This window comes from Drosophila subpulchrella, chromosome 2R (assembly GCF_014743375.2).
Source record: "Drosophila subpulchrella strain 33 F10 #4 breed RU33 chromosome 2R, RU_Dsub_v1.1 Primary Assembly, whole genome shotgun sequence".
Taxonomy (NCBI): Eukaryota; Metazoa; Arthropoda; class Insecta; order Diptera; family Drosophilidae; genus Drosophila; species Drosophila subpulchrella.
Window position 1 is genome coordinate 11684105 of NC_050611.1, and position 26641 is coordinate 11710745.

The 26641-nt window shown below is 38.7% G+C and overlaps 3 protein-coding genes across 8 annotated transcripts; 2 read left to right on the forward strand and 1 right to left on the reverse strand.

Moving 5' to 3' along the window:
• The first annotated feature begins 299 nt into the window (after window positions 1–299).
• LOC119549122 (sodium-dependent nutrient amino acid transporter 1) lies at window positions 300–2522 on the forward strand. Its single transcript, XM_037856885.1, has 6 exons — window positions 300–440; window positions 498–780; window positions 841–1060; window positions 1125–1502; window positions 1558–2296; window positions 2362–2522. The coding sequence occupies exons 1-6, from the start codon at window positions 324–326 to the stop codon at window positions 2503–2505; spliced, it is 1881 nt and encodes a 626-aa protein (XP_037712813.1). The 5' UTR covers window positions 300–323; the 3' UTR covers window positions 2506–2522.
• On the reverse strand, window positions 2519–25890 carry LOC119549120. 6 transcript variants are annotated; one of them, XM_037856881.1, is made up of 9 exons: window positions 9803–9904; window positions 9292–9749; window positions 6891–7052; window positions 5801–5928; window positions 5102–5345; window positions 4929–5043; window positions 4703–4844; window positions 4555–4628; window positions 2519–4013 (listed from the first exon to the last, which is right to left on the reverse strand). In XM_037856881.1, exons 2-9 carry the CDS (start codon window positions 9482–9484, stop codon window positions 3815–3817), a joined length of 1257 nt encoding a protein of 418 aa, XP_037712809.1. In that variant the 5' UTR covers window positions 9485–9749; window positions 9803–9904; the 3' UTR covers window positions 2519–3814. The 6 variants fall into 6 exon arrangements, with proteins under 6 accessions (XP_037712809.1, XP_037712807.1, XP_037712806.1 ...); XM_037856879.1 differs by having other exon boundaries at window positions 6657–7052; XM_037856878.1 differs by lacking the exons at window positions 9292–9749; window positions 9803–9904 and adding an exon at window positions 25167–25890 and having other exon boundaries at window positions 6657–7052.
• On the forward strand, window positions 22848–23588 carry LOC119549121. The gene is made up of 2 exons (XM_037856884.1): window positions 22848–23203; window positions 23261–23588. The coding sequence occupies exons 1-2, from the start codon at window positions 22922–22924 to the stop codon at window positions 23462–23464; spliced, it is 486 nt and encodes a 161-aa protein (XP_037712812.1). The 5' UTR covers window positions 22848–22921; the 3' UTR covers window positions 23465–23588.
• Window positions 25891–26641: the final 751 nt, after the last annotated feature.

Sequence of the window (26641 nt, forward strand, 5' to 3'; positions counted from 1 at the left end):
AAAATTAGAATAAGCAAATTCATAAACTAACGAATTAATAAATAATCGGATGACGTCAAAGCCTGTCAACTGGTTGTTATTTTAGCCGACTACTTTTTGCGGAAAAAAAAGATCTTTTATTGTGTTGATCACGTGAATAGGTGGCGCTATGTACATTTTAAGTTGAGCCTTGATCTTGAATAACTTACCTATATAAATAAAGCTATTACTTTTCAGATATTTGTTTTCTGGCCGTCCATCTGGATGAACCTGAGCTTTTGTCTTGTCTGCTGCACGCTTATCATTTATTGCTTTGTAGTGTAAATTATAACTAATCAAAAAATATGGATGATGCTACAGAGTACCAGAAACTCCGAAGAAACATGGAGCAAGTCCAGGGAACTAGGACAGCAAATCAGGATGGCATCAGTACTGTTGTCTACAGCGTGGAAGGAGAAGAAGTGGGTATACTTGGATCTATAATATATAGAATTTTATATTATCTTGTGGTTGAATAGCTCGCTATTAACTGTGAAGTGGCATCGGAATCTTCAGGTCAACGAGAACAGTGGAGCAAAGGAGTAGAGTTCCTTTTCTCCTGCATTGCCTTATCCGTTGGTCTGGGAAATGTCTGGAGATTTCCCTTTATTGCTCTGGAAAATGGTGGAGGTGCTTTCTTGATACCCTATGTGATAGTGCTCCTGCTGATTGGCAGACCTGTTTACTATCTTGAGGTGATCATTGGTCAGTTCTCCAGTCGTGGTTGCATCAAGGCTTTTGACATGGCGCCTATTATGAAGGGTAAGATCTCCTATAAATTTATTTCTAAGATTATTACAAGAATATCATTATTACGTTAAGGTATTGCCTATGGTCAAGTGTATTCTACCGCTTTGGCTACCACCTACTATGCCTGCATAATGGCATTGACCATCAGGTATTTGGTGGCCAGTTTTAGTGAGGTCCTGCCCTGGACTTATTGCCTGGTTGAATGGGGCAGCAGTTGTGTGGCCACAGGAGCTTCGGCCGCTAATGATACATCTGTTGTACAGGGTGTGTCCTCTGCAGAACTGTTCTTCACGTGAGATTAAAATAAGGAATACCTAACTACAGAACTCCAGAATAATTTCCACTACATAATACAGGCAAACGATTCTCAGGGAACCCGAAACTTTGGAGGACGGTGGCTTAGGAACTCCCAGCTGGGATCTGGTGCTGTGCCTCTTGGCCACCTGGGTGATCATCGGCACTGTTTTGTCCAAGGGCATTAGGAGCTCTGGAAAAGCTTCCTATTTCCTGGCTCTGTTTCCCTATGTAATAATGTTTGTCCTGCTGATCAGAGCTGTAACTTTGCCAGGAGCCTGGCAGGGAATTGTTTACTTTCTGAAGCCTCAATGGTCCCAGCTGCTCAATCCACATGTGTGGTATGCAGCCATCACCCAGATGTTCTTCTCGTTGGCCATCTGCTTAGGCACCATGGTCATGTACGCCTCCTTCAATGATTTCAACAAGAATGTGCACAAGTAAGATGCTCTGATACCATTTTTCATATCTCTTACATGCTCCAAACTCTTTCAGAGATGTGATCATTATTACCACCATAGATTCCCTCACATCTATCCTGGCTGGTTGCATTATCTTTGGTATTTTGGGCAACTTGGCTCATGAGACCAATACCACGGATATTTCCCAGGTGGTCAAGGGTGGAGCTGGTCTGGCATTCATCTCGTATCCAGAGGCCATTGCCAAGTTCAAGTATCTGCCCCAACTATTTGCCGTGCTGTTCTTCTTCATGCTCCTGGTTCTGGGCATAGGATCGAATATTGGGATGGCCAGTTCTGTGGTGAATGTGGTCAAGGATCGGTTCACCCACTTGCCCCACTGGCTGCTGGCTGTGGGTGCATCGATAATTGGATTTCTATGCGGCTTGGTTTATATGACTCCGGGTGGACAATTCCTACTAAATCTCGTGGACTTTTATGGCTGCACTTTTATAGCCCTCGTCTTGGCCATTGCGGAGTTGTTGGCCGTGGGATGGATTTATGGTGTGAAGCGCATTTGCAGTGACATTGAATTTATGCTGAATGTGAAAACCAGCTTCTACTGGCGCATTTGTTGGGCCATTGTGGCTCCTGGTTTAATGTTCCTGGTCCTGGTCTATATGCTCTTCAGCTACGAACCACTGACATATAGGGGAATTCTGTATCCCCCGGCTTACTATATGGCTGGTTGGATTATCTGGGGACTGGGCGTTCTGCAGCTGCCCTTCTGGGCTGTGGTCACGATTTTCCAGCAGCCGGGCAAGACTTTTGGCAGTGTAAGTATAGATAATGAAATATCTATAGTTATAAATAATAATAATACTAACAATTCAACCCATAGAAACTGCGAACGGCCATGCAACCCACTCCCAATTGGGGTCCATTGCAAACTCAAAAGTTCGAGGCCTATATCCTTCATCGGAAACGTGAGGCTGATTTTAAGAGTCCACGCGGCGGATACTTGTTCGACAATATCTTTGGTTAAAACTCTACATTGCTGTATTTTAGTTTTACGCTTTATTATTAATGCTAAACGCGCCAAACGTTTGTTTGCACCAAGCTTGCAGCTTAAGATGTGACAAAAAAGTTCTAACATTTGGTAATTAATATTTCCTTAGGCTTTAGGCTTAGCATAGGCATTGAAAGTTGTTTGTTTTTAGGTTATCTAAAATCTAAATAATTGAATTAATTTTGGGAAAAAATAGAAGCCAGAGACATGTGAATTTTCAATGGCAAATAATGATATTAAATGATATTGTCTTTAACTGGGTGATAATCAGGGTTAATCCATGTACAATGATTTTTTGAGTCTGCTCTGCTTTAGTTTAATTATCACAGCACTTTTTGATTCTGTTGTTATTGTGCAAAATTATAGATTTCTCAAATACAAGCCAGGAACCCGGCAGTTTTTGTGTGTTCGGAGCAAGTGCCTTAAAAGATCTTTAAACTATTTACAATTGTTATAAATGTATATATTATTCTGTACGGTATATTTCCTAAAGTGTAAGTGGCAAGCTATAGCCAAGCAATAATTAGTCAATTTTTTGATTGAAAATCTTATTTGGCTTACTCATTTGCTTAGTTTTATTACATTTTAAATTTTAAACAATTGTTTGATTCAAATTAAGTTTTGATTTGCTTATGTCTTTGGCAGATTTCTGTTAGATTTGGGCAAAGTTAGCTAGATCCCCCCTCCCTCTCTGATGAAAACCATTTAAGTCCATACTTTCCCCCAGCCTGACAATCTATTTGTTTTCTTTTATGCTAAGAATTGACTCTTGTTTTGCAGATTTTATAGCCTACATTTCAGCGCAAAATTCAGCTTTTATATTTTTTGTGATAAACTACTGGTTTTACATCTATGATATATAGGTATACATTTATAGTTCCCACTGAATCGCTATTGGTTGTGGCTAAAATGGAAGTTTTCTTCGCTATCAACTCACACTAGATATGGTCCTATTTTTTGGGCTTGCCTCTATATGATTTATAGAAAAAATCTAGCACACGATATGGAGTTACCTTGAGTATATTGTCTACTACTTAAGCTAGATGCCTAATTGAGGGTCACCTAGCACATCCCTCCTTTACGCTTCTATTAGAGCTGAGTTTGACTGGAGAGAGTTTAAAAATTTGTTAAGGCCTAGTAAATATCGAATTAGAATCACGTAACAGGTGCAGTTTCTTTCACATTGCAGTGTTTGTTTTTCGCATTAGTTTAGCCCTAGCCCTAGTGTTAGCTCTAGATCCATTCTATATACAGGAGATAGAAAAAATACGCAGTTCGTAGGCGACTAGAAGGCTTGAATTGGTCGATAGAGTCCCGTGTATCCGCAGAGTCGGGCTCGCAGGGCCGGGATCAGGAAGGCGGCCAGCGAGATGTCCTTGAGCAAGTCGGCGCACTCGCAGACCAGGAGGTACATCTTGTCGCCCTTCTGCGAGGTGCTCTTGTGCAAGGCGATGCGCCTCAGGCCCGCAGCACGTGGCAGGTATCTGTAATGAAGCAGCAATCAAAGAGATAACCAGATAGTCTACCGGGAAGATACTAATAGCATAAACAATAAAAAAAATAATTTTCTTAATTTCACAAATTTTGCAAAAACACATGTATAAGTTTTTTTTTTTTTTTTTTTTTTTTTCTGGGATGAAATATTTTTTGTGCAATTTTTGTGAATCAATTTAAACCCTTCTTTAAAACATAATGAAATGTATTTTAACATTTATTTTTCTTAAGCCAAGCTGATATACAATAAGATAAATTTTCATAATTTTTTTTTCCAAAAAAATGGTTTCCTAGATTTATATTTTTGTGCCAAAAAATAAATTAAAATATAAAATTATAATATAAATTAATTTTAGTAAATAAAAGAATGTCATTAAAGCGAAAGAATGTTTTTTTTTAATTCTTTGCTAGCCTAATGACTTTTACTTAAATAAAATTTATGTAAATTTAAATAAATGAATTAAATAATAGGGAAATGATTTCCGAATTAAAAACTAATGTAAACATTTCTCTATGTTTTTCTAAGTGTACCTGTACAGCATGCGGGCTCCTGTCCAGTAGAGCCAATTCTTTTCGAATCGTTCGCCATCGTCGCCCTCGAAAACCTGTGGAATTAAAATTGAATTTTTCATGAAAGTTAAAACCCTCCAATCTCGTTTTCTGCACCACTTCGGCCCACCTTGAACACGCTAATAATGTAGCCGGTGGCCGCGGTCTGCGACTTCTTGAAGCTACCGGCCTCGTTCGAGGGCAAAACCAACGGCGGGCGGCAAATGGCGGCCACTTCGCTGTACAGATCCAAAGTGTGGGCGGCAGTGTATCTGGCAATGAATCGGAATAGGAATCGCAATTGAGATTGGGGAATAAATGGGCAATTTTCTCGCCACACTGATTGGAACACTCACTTGAGGGCCTTTGGCTCAAACTTGGACAGCGAGGAAACGCGCAGGCCAGCATAAAAACTGGATGGATCCGTTTGCTGCGTATTGATCAGGTAGTACGAGATGAAGGGGAACTCGGCTGGGGGAAAAGGGGAATTTAAATATATTTTTCTGCAGTTTAGATATAGCCAACTCACAGTTCTTTTCCATATTGGCCAGCAGCATTCCGCCAACAGCCGTGTTGGCCTGCTGCACCTCAGTCACCAATTCGGCGGCTATGGAGCGCTGCTTGAGCAGCGGATGCGAGAGTGGCGACTCCATCACCGGATCGATGGCCTCCAGGGGACTCATCAAATGCACCAGGATGCACAACTTGGGATCGGACACTTCTAGCACGCTCAGAGGACTTGTGGCCTTGCCCTCGGCATTCAAGGCGGGCAGCTTAAAATCGAATATATAGTTTGAAATAAATAATTTTAGAACATAGAATAATGGAAATAAGCTGCTTATAAATCTAGAAAAAATGGGTTCAATCCGAAATTCTCTTATTAACTTAGGAGAACCTTATTAGAAAATAAACTTATTTATAACCTAAAACTCATAAAACAAACAGACTGTTGACCAAGACAAAAAATATGCTAAACTAAACGTTTAAGATTTTATAAATGTTGTTTCCAATTTGAGAACTCGTCTTCTCACTTATTTGAGAAGAAACTTTCTTAAAATCAAGACGAAAGTGCTCTTGAGATTGTTTTTCGTGAAAGACAGCAATCTCAATTTTATTTTTCGTGGCAAAATTAGTCTCGCAAACTGATATCACTTAACCTCCAATTTGAGAACTACAGATTGAATAGATCTTGGCTCAATAAGATAATTTTTTCTAAGTGTATACCCACCGGAATGCCAGCTGGCAGGAATCGATCCACACTGTGCACGGGAATGATGAAGCAGTCGCGATCCAGGGTGGCCAGTGAGATGGGTTCCGCTCGTGTGACTCCCGAGTTGGCACCACCACCAAAGTTCACTGTAAGGTACAGTGAAAAACCATTAACAGGGCTGCTACAAAATAACAGAGTCAGTAAGTTAGACATTTAGTTATAGAAATACATATTATATAGGTATTAGCTTTCTGGCAAGCTAATGATGATCGCTTTAAAGCTTCGCCTTAAGATCCTTTTGTAAGCTGCGATTAATAGGCAATTTGCTATAGTTATATAGGAGATCGATCCCAGAGCTCTTGTTGTAGTATAGTAGTGCATGTGATTCCCCTGAAGCTTGCCACAAAATACTGAAAGCGAGGCAAAGCTTTTTGGCGTCTCCGAGAACATGTCTAGCTTTCAGTATTTTCACTAGTATTTTCACCAACAATCAGATATAGAAAACAGAAAAGGAAACGAAAACGGAAACGGAAACAAGACAGAACTTGCAACAGTCAGATTGAAGTATTTTTTTGTAGAAGATCTCTTCAGGTTAGCTACGTACAACGTGCAACAAACATTAATTGGGGGGAAACATTTGGGAGGGATTATGGTATTTGGGAGGGGGTGCAACATTTAGGGTTTGTTTGAGTGTGTCAGTGTGTTTTTCGGGTGAGCTGAGCTGGCAAATGACATTAGTGTTGAACGAGTTTTGGGCAGCAACAACAACAACTATAGTTGAGATCTTATCAGATCGCATGAGATCAGATGGGGTTCTCAAGTTCGTAAGTTCTCAAGTTTTTTTATTTATTTTTTTTGTAGGGGGGACTCAAACCTTGCCGCGTGGCTGCAGCTGCGGCCGCTAGCAATGTTGTTGTTGCCGTGGCCACCGTTGCATCAGCGTACCCCAATGTTGTTGCTGTTGCTGTTGCCAATAGATGTTGCTGCCGCTGCTGCTGCTGCTGTTGCAGTTGCTGCTGCATTTGCTGCTGCAAGTGCTGCTGTAGTTGCTGCTGCTGCTGCAGGCGTATCAAACTGTTACTAGCGCTGTTGTTGTTGCTCTCCGTACCCGGTCCGCTGCTGTTCCAGCGCATCAAAGATACGGATGGCCGGCGGTCGACCAGCGGCTGCGGAATGTCCAGCTCGTAGGGCAGATTGCCGGGCAGGGCCAGCGAGGGGGCGGTGCTCGACAGCGGGGTGGTCGGGATGCCTGACAGGGCGCTACATCGTTCTGAAAATTGGAGGCTGTCGATACTTTATATGCACACAAAAAACACAAAACACACACAGCAAACAGAACAACAACAAAAAGGTGGGGGGTGGGGGCCTTGGATGTGTGTGTGTGCCTGGTTGGTATATTGGATGGGCGGATTTTCTTTGTAAAAGGTTTATAGGGGTACAAGGGATATCTTCGGAATATTTGGAGTTTCTCAGTTTACCCTTTCAAAAGCAAAGAAAACATCCCAGTTATTAATATACACTTTATAAGGCTGTCAAAATAATTGTATGGCTTTATGTGAAATAAGGTACTGGAATGGGATTTTTCAATCGTATCTAAAATTGTTAAGAAACATATTTTAAAATAAAATATTTTCATGTTGCTACAAATAACAACTATGCAATTATTGTATATTTAAGCCTATTTATTTAAAAAACTGAAAAAAAAACTCTTTTAACCATTTAGTTCCTATGCAAAATATAATTTGTTTATTTGCAAAAAGGTTTAATGGGCCTACTAAAGATACAGTTCTGATATTCTGAAGATTTCCCTTTTTAATTTTATTTTGAAACCTCAAAATAAGTAGTATGATGTGTAAAGTGCGGGGCAGGGGACTGAGTTCCTTTTCGGTTGCTGATTTTATTAACAGTGTGGGCCAAAACTAGACACATTCATCGTCTTTGTGGGTTAGTAGGCTCTGCTGCCGCTGCTGGAAAAACTCCTTGGACCTTGGTTTCCGGGCTTAGATTCAAGGCCATTGCCACAGGCGGTTGGTGTGGAAATATATGTAGTTAAACGGGAAATCAAGTAGTAACTTACATACGCTCTCGCTTTTGCTTTCTGTGTGCGCTTTCTGTGCCCCCTAAGCCAAGCCAACTGGAAACTGGAAGATTAGCTGATGCAGGCACTCACGCACTCACCTCTTCATACACACTTTCACACATGACACACACACTGTTGCACAGCTTAGAAGGCGGAAGCGATGCCTCTATTGCAACTAATATCCATTAACAGGTGAATTCCTAACTAAGGTTAATAATGCACGAAATGCAGGGTACCAGATATCTCAAAAATAGGGTTTTACTGTTCAAGTTCATTAAAATAGTCCAAAATAAAAAAATTAAAATAATATATGATATGTTTTCAGGAACCCAAAGCACTCATGTTATTAAAACATCATCATCTATATATTATATTCTGACATAATTTTAAGTTTATAATAAAAGTAAATCGTTATATGCCCAGGTAACTCAGTGGAAATTGATTTTTTGTAAAAGTTTTGATTACCATCAAATTAAATTCAACCAAAATCACTTGTTCCACCATTTATAGATACACTCTTACTGTACTAAACAAGTCCCATTCATAAATAATAAATCCTCTATTAAACTGACCCTCAATTAGGGTGCAATAAATGGTCCCACCTGCCAGTGGGCTGTTTACAAAATGGATGGAAACATTTCAATTGAATGCCCTGCAAATGGCTGAAATGCAAATGTCAGGTTAATGGAGCACAAGTAACTGAGGGCCAGCAGGCTCAAGCGACTACAAGGGGCCTAAGTAATCAAGGGAGACAGAGAGGGGGAGAGAGTGAAGGAGAGAGAGACAGTGAGACAAAGAGTGAGCCATGTTTGTGGATGATTGAAATGGACGCTAGGCTAAAATGTCTACAGTGAACAATTGAAAGAGTGAACACAAGAATATAATTAGTTTTAATTTATTGAATTGAACCTTATAAAATCCTATTTATTTCTTGCAGTGTATATCCTAAATGTTAATTATGAAGGTTGTTTAAAAATCAAATTAATGGATGTTTTTATTCAAATGACCGCTTTCACGTTTGTTTTTAATGGGTTTGAGTTAGATATTATGGACACATTTAATAAATTGTGTTTTTATAAGTACAAAAAATATTTTTTCTTATTTACTTTCTATAGATTTTATACGATTAATAAATATTTTTTGTTGTTTTTTTAGGTATTCTAAAAAATAAGTGACTCCAAGGTGTTATTTTTTATTTTATTTAAATATTTGAAAAGAGTCCTTACGTACTATAAACAGTTTCGAAAAGGTTTTATGTTGTTTTTCTATAAACAAATGAATTCAATATTATTTAAACATAAAATCTGTATTTAAAATTAATTTTCGATCTACTACTGATTGGTTCACTCTTTCCATGATTTACTGTATTTGCAATGGCGTTGTTGTTGCTGCTGCTGTGGTTGCTCTTGCAGGGCGAACGACAATTTACCTTCGCCCACATCGTAGCCGGGTCGGTTGGGCGAGAAGAACAGGTGGGTCCTGTAGTGGATCTCCTCCGGCTGCTGGACGAGTCCCATGTCCCGGGATCGCTTCGTCCTGTTGGCCTTTGACTGCAGCTTTCCCCCGCCGCCGCCCGATTTGCTCGCCCCCTCGCGGAAATTCTTGCGAAACATTAAATTCATCGTGAGTTCGGTGGTTCAAATGGGTCTGCTTCGGTGGACTTGTTGATGACTGTGGGTGGTTGGTGGTTGTAGGTGGGTTATGGGTGGTGCTGGTGGCTGGTGGCTTGTTGTGGGTTTTCCTAATTGTTGACCGCTCTTGGGATGGGTTGTGTTTGTCTGTGTGGCGGTGCGTGTGCCTGCCGCCTTTGTTATCTGATTTGTCGTTACTGTGGTTTCATTTGAATAAATTTCGGCGACCGCTTTTTGTTTGCTTTGCTATTTGGGCCTGTATTAAATTTAATTTCTGTTTTAAAGGACCAGCAATTTATTTGAATTTACCGAGGTCAAACAGCCAGAATGAAGATAATGGTAATTATTAATTGGCTCTTCTCACCGTTTTCGTTGATGTGTATTTGTTAGCGGAAAAAATATTATAATAGTCTAGGTAAATTATTATTATTTGTTAGAATTATATTGTTTGTTATTTTATATTTATTAAAAAAGTAAAATTAAAATAGTTCATGGTGGTCAGCAATTTATAAATAAATTTATTTGCCTATCAATATTTGAAATACATTTATTTCGCCATGTGTCGTTGGCAATTTTTAACCAATTTGGTTATTGTTATTTTCGTCACCCCGCTCTGGTGTTGGCTTTTTAACTTAACTCGAGCACGCGAATTTTTGTTTAGCCCGTTCAGTTCGTTGACTCTGTACATTCGGCCAACAAAATGGGCAGCAAATGCTTTTGGGGCTAAGTGAACGTACACAAGTACAGAAGAGTGTGTGCAAGTGGGCGCGAGTGTGGCAACGTCAAGCGGAAATTGCCAGTTTCCGGCTCAAAATTACTTAGCCCAACTCAACCGAACCTAGAACCTCACTTGCAGGATACGCGAACTCGGGCTCAAGTTTCCCCCGGCAAAAAAAACACGTAAGAAGCGGAAAAAGGCAAAAAAATAAAATTCCAAATGCCTGGCAATTACTACTACTATGTGCTTGTGCGAGTTTAATTAGTTCAAGACACGGCGCAATTAGTTTTATGGTCGCGTATCGATTGCCTTGGTGCGATAAATTTAGACAGCTGTTGGCTGGAAAACAGCGAAGGGGCGTGGCGGGATATGTGGGCGGGTGCAAATTGAAAAGTGCTTAGCTAACACAAAGAGCTGGGACAATTAATAAACAGCTTGCTGGCTCAAATGAGGCATTAAACACGGAAAATTCAATTGAAATTTTTGAAAAGTCAGCAAGGAAATCGAAGCGATATTAGGGGGAAATTGCAAATTCCAAAACAAACTTTGTGCATGATTTCTCTTATAATTAAAATGAAATTTTAAACAGCTTGCAATAATTCAGAAAATGATTACCCCATTAAAAGTAAAAATAAAATTTAAAAGCCAATAATCATGATACTTATAATGAGAAAGTAAGTTAGAAATTATAAGAATTTAGTACTAATAAAATTACAAATTACAAAATTGCATCAACAATATTAGAAAACTTTTATATAAAAGATTTTTCTGCTAAAGGCGCTACCCAGATTTCTAATAAAGGCTTGAATAGCTAGCCATAATTCATAAAATGAATAGCCCCATAAAGTTGGAGGAAAATCGCCTTGCTGAAACGATTTTCCCCCAGCCAAACATCAAATCACTCATCCGCCCCGTGGAGCAGTGGGATAAACTGCCAGAATGCATTACTTAAGTCTATAATTCCTTTCGCAGCCACTTGGGCATATTCTTCGTCACTCGATCCCCTCCATCTGATCCCCCTCCTAAATCCATTAACTAAGTCAATCACGCAAGCCATCAACTAAAACGCAAATCAAATGGAGAGCAACAACGAAATGGATCGTAAATATTTTTACAACACTTTCAAGTGGGCCAACTATAATTAATTGATTTAACGAGCCCGGTTACAGCAATAATGTCCATCATTAAATGAGGACCACAGAAGCACTTGCATATAAAAATAAACAACAGCGAAATAATCAAGAAGCCATGGCAAGTGTGAGAGATAATAACCCCAACCAAGAAGAAAATTTCGCTTCATTTTCTGGCCAAAAATAAACAAGCTAATGACATAAAAATGTTGCGTTCTGTGCTCTGCCAAAATACAAAGCCAAACAAGAAAAAGACCAACGAAAATTATAAAATTAGATTTTCTTATAGAGAGAGGGAGCTGCGCGTGCTGGGCTGGTTTCATTGTTTTTTTTTTGTACTAGGTCATGGGAAGTACGGCCCTTGACCTTGGCTATAGTAATAATCTACGAGCGCATTGTGTTTGTGTATATATCTACGGTTTTATTTTCGTGAATGATTTGGGTTTCGTGCAGGATCGGAGTATAGCCATACATACATATAGATACATGAGCCCGGTTTTTGAGAGACAAACAAGCTAAATGCTGAAATGTTAAATTAATACGCTTCTGGCTTATACATATTATTCAGGGTTCAAAAAATTAATCGCTTTAAACAGGTCACTTGAACCCGATTCGTCTGGATATATCACGCATAAACTAAATATTATTTTCACATGTTCTTTAAAACAATACAATTTTTTATACAATTTTTTAAGGAGCTTTAAATTGTTTTCTAAATTTTAATTACACTCTTTTACTTTTATTTATTATTTTTTCACAATTTGAGAGATAAAATTGGCACTTTAAGCACTGGCAAATATGCATCCAATAAGATATTTATCTCATGTGTGTGACATTTTATTTTGCATTTTTATATGGCCCACATTTATGGCTCTTGGCCGATTGACCAACCAGTTTCGACTGGTTTCAGGTGGCCAGAAGCACAAACACTAACACGAACACAGGACACAGTGACACCTTTGTCGTTTTAGCGGATTCGTGTGTTTGCGCTGGTGGCGTATACGAAATATTCTAATTAGTTTAATTTCACCTAGATCTACCAGAGACACGACATTTAAACGGGCATTATGAAGATTTATGAGTCATCCAGCGGTTAATCAATAGAGCGATCAATAGGCCTTTATCGATGATTGAGTGGCCCATTAATATTTTTCCAATATTCACACGCTCTTTTTAGGTCCCACAAGGTATACATATATGAAAATCATACGAAAATTGGAAACGTTTGGCCTGCGACGCGACAAGAAATCAACTGGCACTTGGAGGAGCTTTTCCGCTTTTCCGCCGACGCGACTGCTGACAAGACGATGTGGTCGATGTCAGATCGCTCATCGTTCGCCAGGCGAGCATTTTTCATTAACTTTGTTAAACTTATGAAAATTGTACAGCCAGAACCGCCATCGCAGCGCTGTGAAAAGCTCGTGCTCCTCACTTGTTGCGTATACGCCGTGTGGGAAGGACACTCAACGACGCTTTTCTTTTTTGTTGATTAATCAAATATTTATTGCATTGTATATATATAAATGTATTTCATGTGTGGGAAAAACGCTTTTCTGTCCAATGACCGCTGAAAGTTCCTCACGGCTCGACCAATTAATGGCAAGTGAAAATGAAATCGAAAATGCTCCCGAAGCTGAAAAAACAACGAAAACGTGAAACAGCCCACAAATAAAAACCCACAGACAGAGTGGTTCACTTTTATGGGTTTTCCTACAAAAAGTCGGGAGCTGGTGAGCGTATAGGTTTGTTAAACATGATATATACCTTAAAATGGCAAGCGTTTAAATTTATATTATTTTAAAAATGATTAAGATCAGTATACAAAACTGTTTAAGTTTGATAAAGTATTTTAAATTCTAAATAAAATAATTTGAAAAAATATATTTTTTTAATTTTTTAGTTAAATTTTTCAAACTTTTCATTGTTCTTTGATAGTGATGAATCATTAAGAGGCAACACTTTTTATAAACAGGGTATCTGGTGTCCCAATCCATGGTATAACTAATATTTTGTTTCTTTTCCTTTCATAGGTTCTATTCACAGTTGAGTCCTTTATTTCGTTTGTGTGCTGCGTGTTCTCCGCTCGACTTTTTATTGATTATGTGTTGTTCCTGGTCTTGGAATTCCCCCATTGTCAGGTGCCCCTCACTCAGTCCTAACAGTTGCCTCAGGGAAAAGTTTAACTTTGGCATCCGGAAGTCATTTGCTTTTTGCTGTTCATCCTGTGACTTCTGGCTAATTGGTGGCTCATAAAGTGGTGATTGCAAAGGGTATAAATGATTTGTTTATTTTCTTTCTAGTTGGAATTAAAAATGTACAGAGTAGATAATCAATCAAATTAATGTTCCGTAGACTCAGATTTATTCAATCAAAATTTATTTACCCCACTTTATCATCATTTTCTGTAAAGTGATTTTGACGCTTTATTTATGACCTTCAATTATTCAGAGGGACAATTCATGACATTTCTCTATCAGCGATTATTTCGACACTGGGAAATAATCCTTGAATATTTATTTCGTTTTCCAAGCTAATTTTCCACAACAAAGCATAATGGCATTTCTTCTGCAGCCGGCTAAATCCCCAAGTCAGGTGCATCCTCATCTGAAAGGCTTTCATTTTTGCGGCTTTTACTGGCAGGAGAGCTCGAGGGACCCAATGTGATTTACATGTGTCTAAGCCGCCTCCATTTCCCAAACCCCTCTTCACCGCAGTTGTCATGCAGTGGGGCTTAGCCACAAAGCTATGTGAGATGACCCTGCCACAGACCCAACTATCTTGCCCCGACCTCTCCACTTCTCTCCTGGTTGCATGCAACATTGCTGCATTTTGGACTGCGGCAAACAAACACGCAACTTGCCACTAAGTGCTTGGCAAAAACAAAGTTAATCAACCAAAGAAATGCATATGAAACCACAATGGTGCACTGGGAAAAATTATAAGAATTAATTAAGAAAGAGTAAAGAGTTTTAGATTCTTCAAATTATTAAATATTTTTAAAAATAGTCGGTGACTCTGGCAGTTAGTACTAATAGTTTCTTTGTTAGTTTCGATTTTTAAACAAAACTAACATCATAAAATAAATAATTTAAATAAAATGTAAATTATTCATAATACATTTGGATTATTTATTTATTTCAAAGGGTATGTTGCATATTTTAAATTCATCGCTTACACATTTTCTCTCTCTGTTGGCTCAGTTTTAATGATCCACTTTGGTTATGTTTTGTAACCAGCTTGATGGCTTTCTAGATTATTCCCCGTGGATTTGATTTAGTGCCATATCGAAGAGTAGAGCCACCATAGGCCCGTAAACAATTTGGCCAAGTGGCAGGGACTTAAACCCAAGATCCAAATGATATTCTTTGCTTCATAAATTTAAATGAATTCCGTTTTCATGGCCCACTCGAGTGCTTCTCCAGGGAGAAAGTGTCGTCGTCGTCGTCGTCGCCATTTTCATACCATTGTGAATCTTTAGTTGGCTTTTAAGTTACGCGTTATGAGTTGCTCAACGTGTGCATAAATTTACTGGGGGAATAACCCCCCTTTTAGTTTTATTTTGCTGTGCGTTTAAGCTGCTCGTAACATCCACCGTTCCGTTGTTCTTCTTCTCCAGGAAGTTGGTGCTTGGCACGTGATTGTGTCTAGCTATTTCCCCAACTAAAATTCCCTTGGCAATCGGCTACCCATTCACTTTAATTCCGTTTTTATTGAGTTGAGTTGGTTTAACTAGGCGAAAGGTATCTTAATTGTTAGTTATACAGTTTGTCTGATTTACCCATCATTTAACTAGAAACGAAAACGGTGTTCCTAATTTATGACATTCATTTAGACAATGTCTAGTTTGGTTATTTAATTGGCCTGCGATGACAGTCCTACATGTCTCTTTCACCTGAGTAGCAAGAAGTGTGTTCGAAATGGGGATTTTTGATCTAGATAAGAAAATAGTTTCATTTGATCTACGCAAATAATTTATTTTGGAATTTTTCAACCTTATTTGCTAGCTTAGGAATTTTGTAAAGCCAAAAGTATATTATAAATAATTCTGTTATATTTAATATTTTGGAAGATCTACATACTATATTTATTACACTACAACTATAAATACTTCCCTTAGATTTAATATATTGCAAGATCTGGAATTTTAAAAGTAGATGTTATCAACAATAATGTTTCTGGATATTTTAAATTTCCAAAGTAAGTTATCTTTTAGTACGCCCTAAAGTCTAAAAGGGGTCTTAAAGCCCCGAATACTCACCTAAAATTTTCTCATGACTAACACTCACGTGACAACTTAGCCTTAAAAATGCTGACTTTACCCCGAACACCCAGCCATCTTGTGTCCAAGCTATCAATCCAAATGATGATAAAAAGTAGACTAGGGCTTCTGTTTTGATTTTGATAAGGGGCCTTCACAGATAGCCGATTGATGGGCAGGGAAACTACAGGCTATTGGTGGTGGATGGGGAGTGGACTAGGGCCCATCTATCAGACAGTAAATACCAATCAAATCCCGGGGTATCCCCGATGTCAGCAGCAGGGCAATGAGAGATTACTTTGGCCCATTTACAATATGGAATTTAAAATTCCATTAACGCCAGTCACCAAAAAAATAGCATCGGAAAAAATGTAGGAAATGGGGAGCAGAGCAAATTGCAAGTAAATCTGTGTCAGCATTTTAGCTTTGCCTGCATCAGTTTCAATTTTCGCAGCTGTTTTCGTCACTTTATGGCCAACATTGAGGGGGGAATAATGAAGGGAAATGCCCAGCACAAAGGCAGAACATAAATAACGACGTCATACCATTTCCGAGCACATAAAATTGAAAAATGCTGTGCAAATTACGTGTAAATACCAAACAGCAACCAAAACCAGCAGCGAAATCGCAATGAAAATGCGCGTAAATGTTGTGGCCGGAAACTGTTTATTTCTCTGTGTGTGTCTGTATCCGTGTGCGGTTTGTCTATCTGTGTGCGTTTTGGCCATGTTTGTATGAAGAAGAAGAAGAAGGAGAAACTGCATTGGTGTTTATGGCGACATTTGCTGATTATTCTCGCATTTGGACGTGCAGCAAACTTTTATGGTAAGCAAAGTTAAACTTGTTATTTATTTTCGGCTATAAAACCGCGATCATATGTCTATAATAAATTACTTCTGGTGGTTTATTTTAACCACTAAACATAGATAGTTTTGGGAAAAATAGCAGACAGGAACTTTATGCATTTTATTAGGTGGGAATACATATTTGAAGTTAAACAGGGTATTTCCTTGCTCGGAAAACGAGTTCTTGGTCCAGATCAGATTTAGATCTTAGCTAACTTATGCATTGGGTTTTGGAATTCCTGATTCCTGGAAAATGTTCCTAAATATCTAACTGATATATTTAACAAATGTACTTAAAAATACAAAAGGGGGTGTTCAGAGGATTCTATATATCTATATTTCAAAATAGTATTTATAGCACAATTATCTAAATAGTATTCAAAAGAAAATTAAGATATCTATTTTAACTAAAAACTTTTTAGTCAACAATCAAATGAATCATTGCTACTTAAGAAATAATTATTTTCCAACTCATTCCACAAATAATACATTCACTTCCTCTGCCAAATTTTCCCCATAAACCCAATCAAATACCGATTAACCGAAACTCAGAATGTGCAAAATTTGATTGTACGCAATACATTTTAAACTAACCACCCATAAAACTTACCGGACCATTATTAATTTTCGTTAGCACCACTTCCTTTGAAAATATTTCCGCAATTTAGCCTGAACATTTGGCTATTTGCATAAGATCTGACCACAATAAATTGGCCCATATATGCAATTACGGTGCACACACATAAAAACTTTTTGGCCATTGGCGAGAGCCGAAATGCTGATGTATAAATAATACCTTACCATTACGGTTATGCTGACACAAGTGGCTCCCATAACCTCCCATAACAAACAGACATCTAAGCTGTATGGTATGGTGTACTATATATGCAGAAGTCCCCATTCTAGATCCCCACGATGAGAAATGGCCAAGAGCACGCACGAAACTCGAAAAGGCGATGAACATTTCCACAAATTATACGAAATATTGGTTTGCACTTAGAGGCGGCACAAGGCAAATAGGGGGAAAACCGAATATATGTATATGGTATATACACACTTGTGGCACTCACTCATATGGTCGCATTGGATGGGTTCCGGGGGGCACTCGTTGAGCTTCTTGAGCCAGTGCATCAGGGTGGATAGTTTTGTACGTTTAGGATTGCTTTTCTCGCAATCCAGAACAGTTGGCTCAAAGTCCATGTTCAACTTAAATTGGCCCATTTCCCAGGCTTTTTGCACTGCATTCTGACACATTTTGCGATTCTTCGCGACCAACAACTCCTAACAAACTGAGCAAGAAACACATTTCTTGCAGGTGTCTTAACTGTCTAAACATTGCCGCCGTTATGGGGCCATAAATTACCCTTAAAATAGCATTTTGTCTAAAGCCTTTTTCGGATATAATCGCTGATATGAAACGACCACGTTACTTGTCACTCAAAACAAATGCCTTTCATTCTGACCGCTTTTATTGTTGGGCGACAAAATAAAATCCCAAACTAATTTTAACTGTCATTATTCACACAAAGCGCTGAAATCAAGACCCCAGACAAAGGGAGTGTGTGGAAATGTATGGTGCTGTCGTTGACACATCTTTTGGGCCCGGAAAAATTACAACCCCCCTAACAGTAAAAAATCAAAAATTGAGAAATTTATTATGCAAAAATGGTTGAGACAGAGAGGAATATTTTGTTGGAGATACATAAGCCACTACATTTTTTTTATTGAAACGCCATAAATCACCATAATCAATCAATCGGATATAAATTCATATTCACTATTAAATTTAATTTAGCTTGCCGTTAAAAGCAGACACTCGAACTATATAAAGTATATGCGTAAGACATAAAATATATTTTTTTAGTAGTATTCAAAATTAAATTTATATAGGTATACTTAATTAATATTGTACTTTATTTGGGTATTTTATAAAAAAGATTTTAACATTATTTATTATACGAGCATTTTAATTGTAAAAAAAATTTTACAAATAAATATTATAAGTACTTAAAATTGAAGAAGAGAATAAAGGTGCATAAAATGCATTCTTTCTATAAACTAAAATTTAAAAAATCTGTAGGTATTTAACTGTATAAATACATAAAACCACTTTCCATTGGCTTTAAAAATATACCTTTAAGTAAAAAAATGTATAATAAATTTAAAACATCTCTCCAGACTCCCTTTATTCTATAAATTTATCACCCTCACACTTCATTCTTTTCTTTTTTATGTGTTGGAGCTGGAGTCATAAATTGTAAAATTTGTATAGGAAAATATGTAGACCAATGGCCTTGACAGGCCAAACACACACACTCCACCCCCTCGCCCTAAAATCGGTGTGTGGTTCTTTCGAGTTGGTCAACTACTGCTAATTATGGCCATTATTTATGCGCTTGTTTTTGAAATTTGTCAATTTCCGCAGTAATTTGCGACTAATTTTTTTACTAGCCAACCAAATTGGAAGCACCAAAGCCGCAAAAAGCAATTAGAGAAAGAGATGGAGAAGGATGTGGATGTGGTATCTGATTGTTTTGTTAGGGTTTGTCCTTCATCGATTTCTTTTGGCTATTAAAATGAATATGAATCTGTTTGGAGCCTCGTGAAGTATTTATTGGTTTGAGATTGGCAGAAAAAACCATTAATTTTGGCTAACGATTGCAACAAATCAATTATTCCCACAAGAACTGAACCCTGCCCTTTGCGCCGCGAACTAATTCCGGTGTCCTTGGTCCTTGGCCAGGCTCATTAGAATGGCTTATCACCAGCGAAGTGATGAATGTCGAAACTTTGGCGCAAAACCAACAAATTGTGAGACACATTTTCCGGCAAATCGAGGGGGAAAAAGACGAGTGGAAAGCTTTTAAGAGCGCCGCCCTCGCTTCACTGTCAGCGATTTTTCATCCTAACAGCTTCGCATTCATCTGTAAATATGCCTTCTATATATGTATATCCTGGTATACACTGGTATATATAGATACAAGTATATCCTTCTGCAACATGAAAACTCAATTTCGTTTCGGCTTTCCTTGCATCGTGTTCCTTATTGCATTTGCATGCCACACAAAAAGGGAAAAGCATAAATAATTAAATAAATTAGAAGCATCGGTGTCTGGAAAAGCCTCTTCTTGGCTTAAGGATTTTCCCAGGCAACTAAGAACTTTTCCAGCTTATTTTTGCATGACACAATTTCGGGGCAATTTCAAGACATTTTCCGGCTTGGCTTAAAACTCATTGAAGCCTTTAAGTTTTTGGGTTAATCGTTGAAATGAAAACTTTCTTAGGGCGAACTGCAGAGCTTACTTCATACACAGAGAAAAATTGGCATTTTTAATTTCCTAAGATTTTTATATAAATCTTTATAAAGCAAATAAAAATAACTTTTTATACTAGTAAAGTTATTGAAACCTGAAAAGGTTTAATAGGATAAGCACTTTAAGATTAATGATTTATTTAAAGCAGGTTTTTATTGTTCGTGTGGCGGCAGAGAATGGGCAGTAAAATCAGCTATGCTCACAGCATATAAAGATGACAACCACTGATTTAATAATAATAATATATTATTTTTAAACTTAAGACTTCAAAACAAGTTTAAATGTCAAGTGCTCCACTTAAGGTCATATTTGTTGTTTGAATATTTGCTTATATGCATTTAAATATATATATCTGCGAAAATATTCAGTATTACGAGACCTACATTTTCTGCACCCCAAAGTCCGACTTTTATTTACGTGACTTTCAATTGAATGCGGGAATCGAGAAGAAGGGAAAGTTGAGGAGGTAGTTTTCCTGCCACGAGGAGAGCATTCCTTGGCATTCATTTCATTTGCTCGGGCCTTCATCATTCTTCCACCAACAGAATAAAAAAGGAGGCGCCCCAACGATTGGGGGCGTGGCCAGCCCATAAATTCCACGTGAGAGTGTGGTGCAGTGGTTCTTCGGTGGGATCCGCCATCGTAAATGTAGACATTCGGTGGCTGGATGGCTCAAAAAAGGGTTTTATGGAGTCCTTAGCCGGGCTTTAGCGAAATGCCGCGGCATATGCATTAAAGATTTTTATTGTTAGAATAAACATACTTATATAAAAGTATCCAGCATATTTCTTTGGTTTCCGCATAAATCAGAGCGTGAAGATTGAGGGCCGCAAAGTGGATTAGGGTAGGGAAACGAGAAGAAATTGTGAAGAGTTGGTTAAGCTACTTAAGTGCTTAATAGGGCATGAAATCGGCGAAGAAGAATGTCCAAAGAAAAATCGTAAGATGCCAAGACAAATAAACAAAGGGACAGTAGGCAGGCTTAGTAATTTTAGCCTTAGCAACCAAATTAGGGAACTAATAGCTTAAAATCTTCATTAAAAATAAATATATTTAAACCAACCCACTTTAAATTATTTGTAAGGTTGGTGAAAGTTATTTATTAAGCAGTTTATGTTTAAACTACAGGCATTTATTTATTTATTCAAGGTTTTTTAAGCGTGTTTTTATATCTTTCCTCCCCCATTTGTTTACTTTAATCTACGGCTTACTAAGTTAGTTTAAGTTTACATTTGATGCATTGAATAGCTTACGATTGCTCTTATTCCATCTGATCCGTAAATCCTCTTGCATTTGGCTGCCAGCCACTAAACAAAATTTATCCCCCATTGAGATTTAATCCGACTTGCCATCAAATACGACTGACAGCAGCCTTTGGCTGCCCAGCTGTAACTATACTATATATAGAGATGCCTACTAGGATAAAACATACATATCTGCCTCCTGAGTCAGCTGTAATGAGCTTGACCTTAGCCCTGCCTCGGCCGTGTCTTTTGCCTGTCAGCGACAATCGCTGCCAAAAGATTCAATTCATTTTCTGACCTCTGCTCCAAAAGTCCAAGGCCAAGACGGGGTAAGCCAAACGAAAGGAAAAAGTTATCAATTGCCGAAGTTGGCCAATGGAACAACTGCTACTGCAGTGGCAGCCGCAAATTGCCACGTGGATGTTGGCAGAGTCATAAATTTTGATAAATGAAGTGCTCTGCCATGTCGCCAGCTACTTATCAGCGTTGTCATTGTCCAGGTGGCTGCTGTCCTCCTCCGAATCCCCGGTACTCCCACCCACACACAGGATTCCACCGTTTGGCAGACTTCCAATGACTGTTGCTCGTGTTCAGGGCTTTAAATACACCCTGACCAAAGGGTAAGCTGTTAAAGGGACTCTCGTTAGAGCTTGAAAAATATCGATGTCAGCATCAATATTATCGAGTGATAAGCAGAATTTTAATATTTGTTTTTAGATTTTAATTTCGTGGTATTCCCTCGACTGTGTAATTGCTTAATGGATGAAAATTCAACAGAAAATTTTAGAAATTGAAGGTACAATCCTAAATGGATCCTGTTGAAGTAAAAACATATAATTATTTATGTTTTATTATAACAACGAGTCAGGAAATACCCCATCTGTGTTCCTAGAAAACATCGATGTTATCGATATGACATTTTGAAAATATCGAAAATATCGAATAGTCAAGTATCGATATTTTTTAAGCTCTAATTCTCTTACATTTCCACAAGGGCATTAAAGTTCCACTACATTTTCTTCCACCTAGTTGGCTTTTCAATTTACTGTTTTGTTAGCTTTTCGCCATTTCGCATTGTTATGCGGTGCTATTTGTACTCTTACTTCTTCGTTCTCACTGCTATATTTTTTTTTGTATTTCTTTTTTCCTGCCCCACAAATGCTGCTCATGCATATGCAACAGCTTCTGAAAAACGCTGCATAAATCATACGCAGCGTTGGCCGCCGAGCGAAAGGATATTTTCTGTTGCCTACTTTGCCGGGGAAGGACTTTCATATTGACTGTTTCTAGCCGGCTGGGCAAATATTAATTAACCATCCAGAGGCCCTCTATTAAATTCGAGCCACAAACCCGTTCAGTGGGTCAGATTAACGACATGTATCCATATATCCATCGCCCAAGTCTCAAGTCTTGTATTTTGTGGGTCACTTTGAGCATAATTATAATTACGAGCAAGTGTGCTTACAACATTTTCCAGTTTGCTGCAGTTTCTCGGTTGTCGTTTTTGTTATAGTTGTGGCCTCAACTCGGCTGGGTGTTCAGCTTTTCTTGCCGGCGATGGGACCATAAATTTTAAATTAAGTTGCACTGCCGTTGGCGGGCTTTGTTTGTTGCTTCTGGGTGGCATTACTCTATTTGCAATATACGACAGCGTTGACAGCTGCAAAATCTGAAACTGGCGCTCGCCTAATTGTGAGCGATGAGAATGGGATATTTACTATGGCCACCGGAAGCGTATGAGACTTTATAAGCATTATGCGTAATCAAAAGAAACATATATCAGGAGTTTCTAAAGACTTTTTAAACATTACCATAAAACTTTTGTCGGTTTCAAAATTTGCCTAGTCTATAATCATAGAGTTTTCTTTCCTGTCCATTAATAAATCAAAACCTATCTAAACATTTCTGGCTAAGTAAACATGGAGTTTACTAAAACTTCCAGCGTTGAGGAAACCGAAAACACTGAGAACAGCGGTCATGCAAAGAACTTGCACGAAAACGTGTCCAAATTCTATGCTACCATAGGAACTATTTCGAGAAACATTCGCAAGGACGACTGGTCATACTTACAACGCCATCCAGAGATAAGAGCCATAATTCGAGTCATTACAACCGAGGCGATCAAGGCTAAGCCATCGAATATTTATGATTTCACGGCTAATTTATTCACTCCCGATAGAGACGAGGAGATGGTAGAAAAGGTATCTATATATTTCTCAATAAAACTTTAAAAAAGCTTAAATGTAAATCCTTTCAAGATAAACACGCAACTTAAGTGGCTCAATGAGCAGTTGAGAGGAGGTACCTGGAATCCGGCAGATGGAGATATTCCGTTTTCTGAAACTAGCGAGACGTCTTCAGAAAATAACTGTCCTACCGATTTAAATACTGCTGAGAAACTAGATGTAGCCGAAAGACTGGTGTGTCCTGAAAATTACAAGCCTAATTGCAAGAAATGTTGAGGAAAACGAAGTTTTTGTTGGGAGTATTTCAAAATATTTTGTGGTGTTTTGGTAGTAAAAATGGTACACAGCTTCGATGTCCAAAAAATTAAATCTTAACTAAAAAAAAGTTTCCACATTCAAATTACGTATTTTTTAAGAGTCTGTTGGGTTTGCTTAGGGTTAACATACGATATATATAGTTTAATTTAAGATTAAATATATGTGTACCATGGTACAAATTTCGAGACGAACGCACCTGCAACATGCAAAAGTGATGCCAAATTTTGTAACGAAAAGTATTTATTCGTTCGACTAAAGAAATACACTTTAAAATGTCTTTTAACTTTTTCTTAGGATCCTTTGTCAGAGGGAGTATTTAGTTTTACCCTATTTGTCTAAAATTTTATCTTTACTTATTTATTTGTCTTTCAACATTTATTGTAGTACAAAGTAATCTTGAATAACAGGTGGTACATTCATCCAAATACCTGCCATCGACTTCCTTGTTTTAGGTTTACTTGTCCCACAATTGCGATGCATTCTATTTCGGTTGCATGCAAATCTAATTGTGAGATCTATAATAAAAACTCTTGAGCTTGCTGGGGTCTTTTCTCTGTATCGCGTTGTTTGCAATCAGCGCTGACAAATTGCCAATCGATTTTGATGCGCCAGACATCGGCGTCGGCCCCTGTCAACCGTTCCCCCAGCTCCGCAGCCCTTTTCCTCAGATTTGCTTTAAAATCGAAAAATTTCTGTTTGCGTTTTGATGATTGCCGAAGACAATGAAATGACAATCAAAGTCACGTGCCGCCCAACGCCAGCTGCAAAAAAAAACTTGCATGCAAATTTGTGCGAAAGAGGAAAATGAAACGTGGGGAAAAGGGACGATCGACGGGGGGAAGGGGGAAAATTCCAAGGTGAAAATAAGTATCATACGAGAATGATTCGTTTTGATTGCCAGGGACAAATGCTTCGATGGCAGCCCTCTTTCGGAATTCAAAAATTCAGAGCCCTTCGGAAGAACTACAACAATTGCATGCCAACATCGTGTCTCCACACGCTCATTAGCCCATTAATGCCAAATGCTTACACAAGACGTTTTCCCAGACCTCTGCACTTGTTCTTATATACAATGTGGGATTAACCCTCTAACACCCGTTTTAAAACATGCCCATCATTTAAAGCAATCGGTTAGGCGGCTTCATTTATAGAAAATCTTTTTTATTAGATACTTTATTTCTCGCAATGATCTGAAATATATTAAACTCTTACGAATTAATATTTTGCTAGGCTCTGGAAACCTAATTCTTATAAAAAAAATGTATTAAAGACATAAAGATATATTAAAACCAATATTTTTCTTAAAATCCCTTTTATTATTGAATACTCAAAAGAACAATCTTTATTTTTAGAAAGGTGTTACAACACATATTTTAATTGTAATAAATGTACCATTTTTAATTTAAGCACTTATTAAATTTATGTGTAAACAGCCTTAAAGATATTTTTAATAGAGATATTTAAATAAAAAGATATAATTATAAAAACCCTTTACTTTTAAATACCCAAAAATTCCAGTGTCCTAAGGGATATTACAAGGATTGTGTAACTCCTCAAGTGCTTCATCTCATATAAAAACTAACAGATTTAATTGAAAACACTCAATTGCACTGGGCCTCCTCAGGTGTTAGAGGGTTAATCGGATGACCCCGGGACTCACCTTTGTTGCCGGGTCCGTTGGCCGTTTGCAGCGAGGACATCGGGATGGCCAGGCAGTTGCGCGGCGGCGGCGGAACGGCGAGTGCCAGATCCTGCGGCGGTTCGGAGCGCGGACACGGCGTATACGCAATCTTGCTGCCACGACCGGGCGTTGGACTTACACGGGCATGCCGCCCCCCCGTCACCGCTCCCCCGCTGCCCCGATCGCTCATCTTCCGCTGGTCACTGCCGCTCACTGCTCACTGGAAAACTAAATGCATTTTCTTTTGTGCACCAGTGCAGCCTTGGTTCCGTTGTTTTCCGGGCTTAGGGCATCTCTCTCGTCTTCCGGCTATTGTGCGTCAATATCCAGGCACTTTATGCTAATGCTAATGTACGGATTGCAAATGTCTTGGGGTTATATAGAGGCTTTTATTCCGCCCTCCCCTTTCACTGCACTGAACTAGTGCATTCAATTGGCTTTCAGGTGGGGCGAAAAGGGTGAGGGTGAGGATGAGGGCGATGGTGACCGTGAGCAAGGCTAAGGATGCGGCAAGGACGCACTGGCGACGACGAATCGAAACTTGAAGCGAGTCCACAACTTCACGTGCCACTGCAGCAACAACGACAGCAGCAGCAGCAGCAGCACACGAGACACATCCAACGAAAAATCGCAACCGATATCGGAAAAGTGCGACCGCACCGACTTGCACCGCTCGATGTCCTGCTGCCGACTGAGCGGAAAAGTGGAAAGTAGAAAGTGGCAAGTGGCAGGAGGAAAGCGACAGCTTCTCGTGCGGGCAAGCATAAAAATAACACGATGCCAAAATGCCGACGACAAACAGCAGCAGCAGCAGCAGTAGAAGAAGCAGCAGCAGAAGCAGCAGCAGCAGCTACAACGACAACGACAAAGGCCGAAGCGCAGCGAAATCAAAACAAACAAAATACAACGCGGCATATGGCAGACCTCGTGCGAAGCCCAACAGCCCACCCCCTTGAAAAACAAGTAACCCGTTCTGCCACCCATTTGTGTACCCCCCAACTCCCACCGCAGATGTGTACTTTCTCTCCGCGGGAGCATCTTCTTTGTCGCCGAGCTGCATTGAGAGAGCTTTCCACTTCCTGCTGGCGTAAAGCTCACGACCTTGGGCTTTTTTCATTCACAAAAATATTTGAGAAGGGTTGCCAGACCGAATGAAGAAAATACCAGGGCATAGCAGGCGTATGAGTGATATTTGTAGGGATTTTTTAAGGAACCTACACAGAGAGTAATACTTATGTAAGTACATTGTTCTTGAATTAAGAACATTCGTTCTCAAAAACCGTCTAGTACATTTTGGTATCAATACTAGAACGAAATGGTGAGTAGAGAAAAGTTAAACTGAGTTTATTTAACAACTTTTTGATAAAAATACTCTACTGACTGGACTAATAGTTTATTTGGTGGGATATACTATGTAAATACCGCAAATTCAACTTCATTCGAGCAAAATTGAA

Coding starts and splice junctions, on each gene's coding strand:
- LOC119549120 (XM_037856878.1), bottom strand. CDS start 25,377: ATGAGCGATCGGGGCAGCGGGGGAGCGGTGACGGGGGGGCGGCATGCC. Junction 5,044..5,101: donor GGCCAATATGGAAAAGAACT/GTGAGTTGGCTA, acceptor CTTTTCCCCCAG/CCGAGTTCCCCTTCATCTCG. Junction 4,845..4,928: donor TTTGAGCCAAAGGCCCTCAA/GTGAGTGTTCCA, acceptor ATTCATTGCCAG/ATACACTGCCGCCCACACTT.
- LOC119549121 (XM_037856884.1), top strand. CDS start 22,922: ATGGAGTTTACTAAAACTTCCAGCGTTGAGGAAACCGAAAACACTGAG. Junction 23,204..23,260: donor ACGAGGAGATGGTAGAAAAG/GTATCTATATAT, acceptor AATCCTTTCAAG/ATAAACACGCAACTTAAGTG.
- LOC119549122 (XM_037856885.1), top strand. CDS start 324: ATGGATGATGCTACAGAGTACCAGAAACTCCGAAGAAACATGGAGCAA. Junction 1,061..1,124: donor TCTGCAGAACTGTTCTTCAC/GTGAGATTAAAA, acceptor TACATAATACAG/GCAAACGATTCTCAGGGAAC. Junction 1,503..1,557: donor TTCAACAAGAATGTGCACAA/GTAAGATGCTCT, acceptor AAACTCTTTCAG/AGATGTGATCATTATTACCA.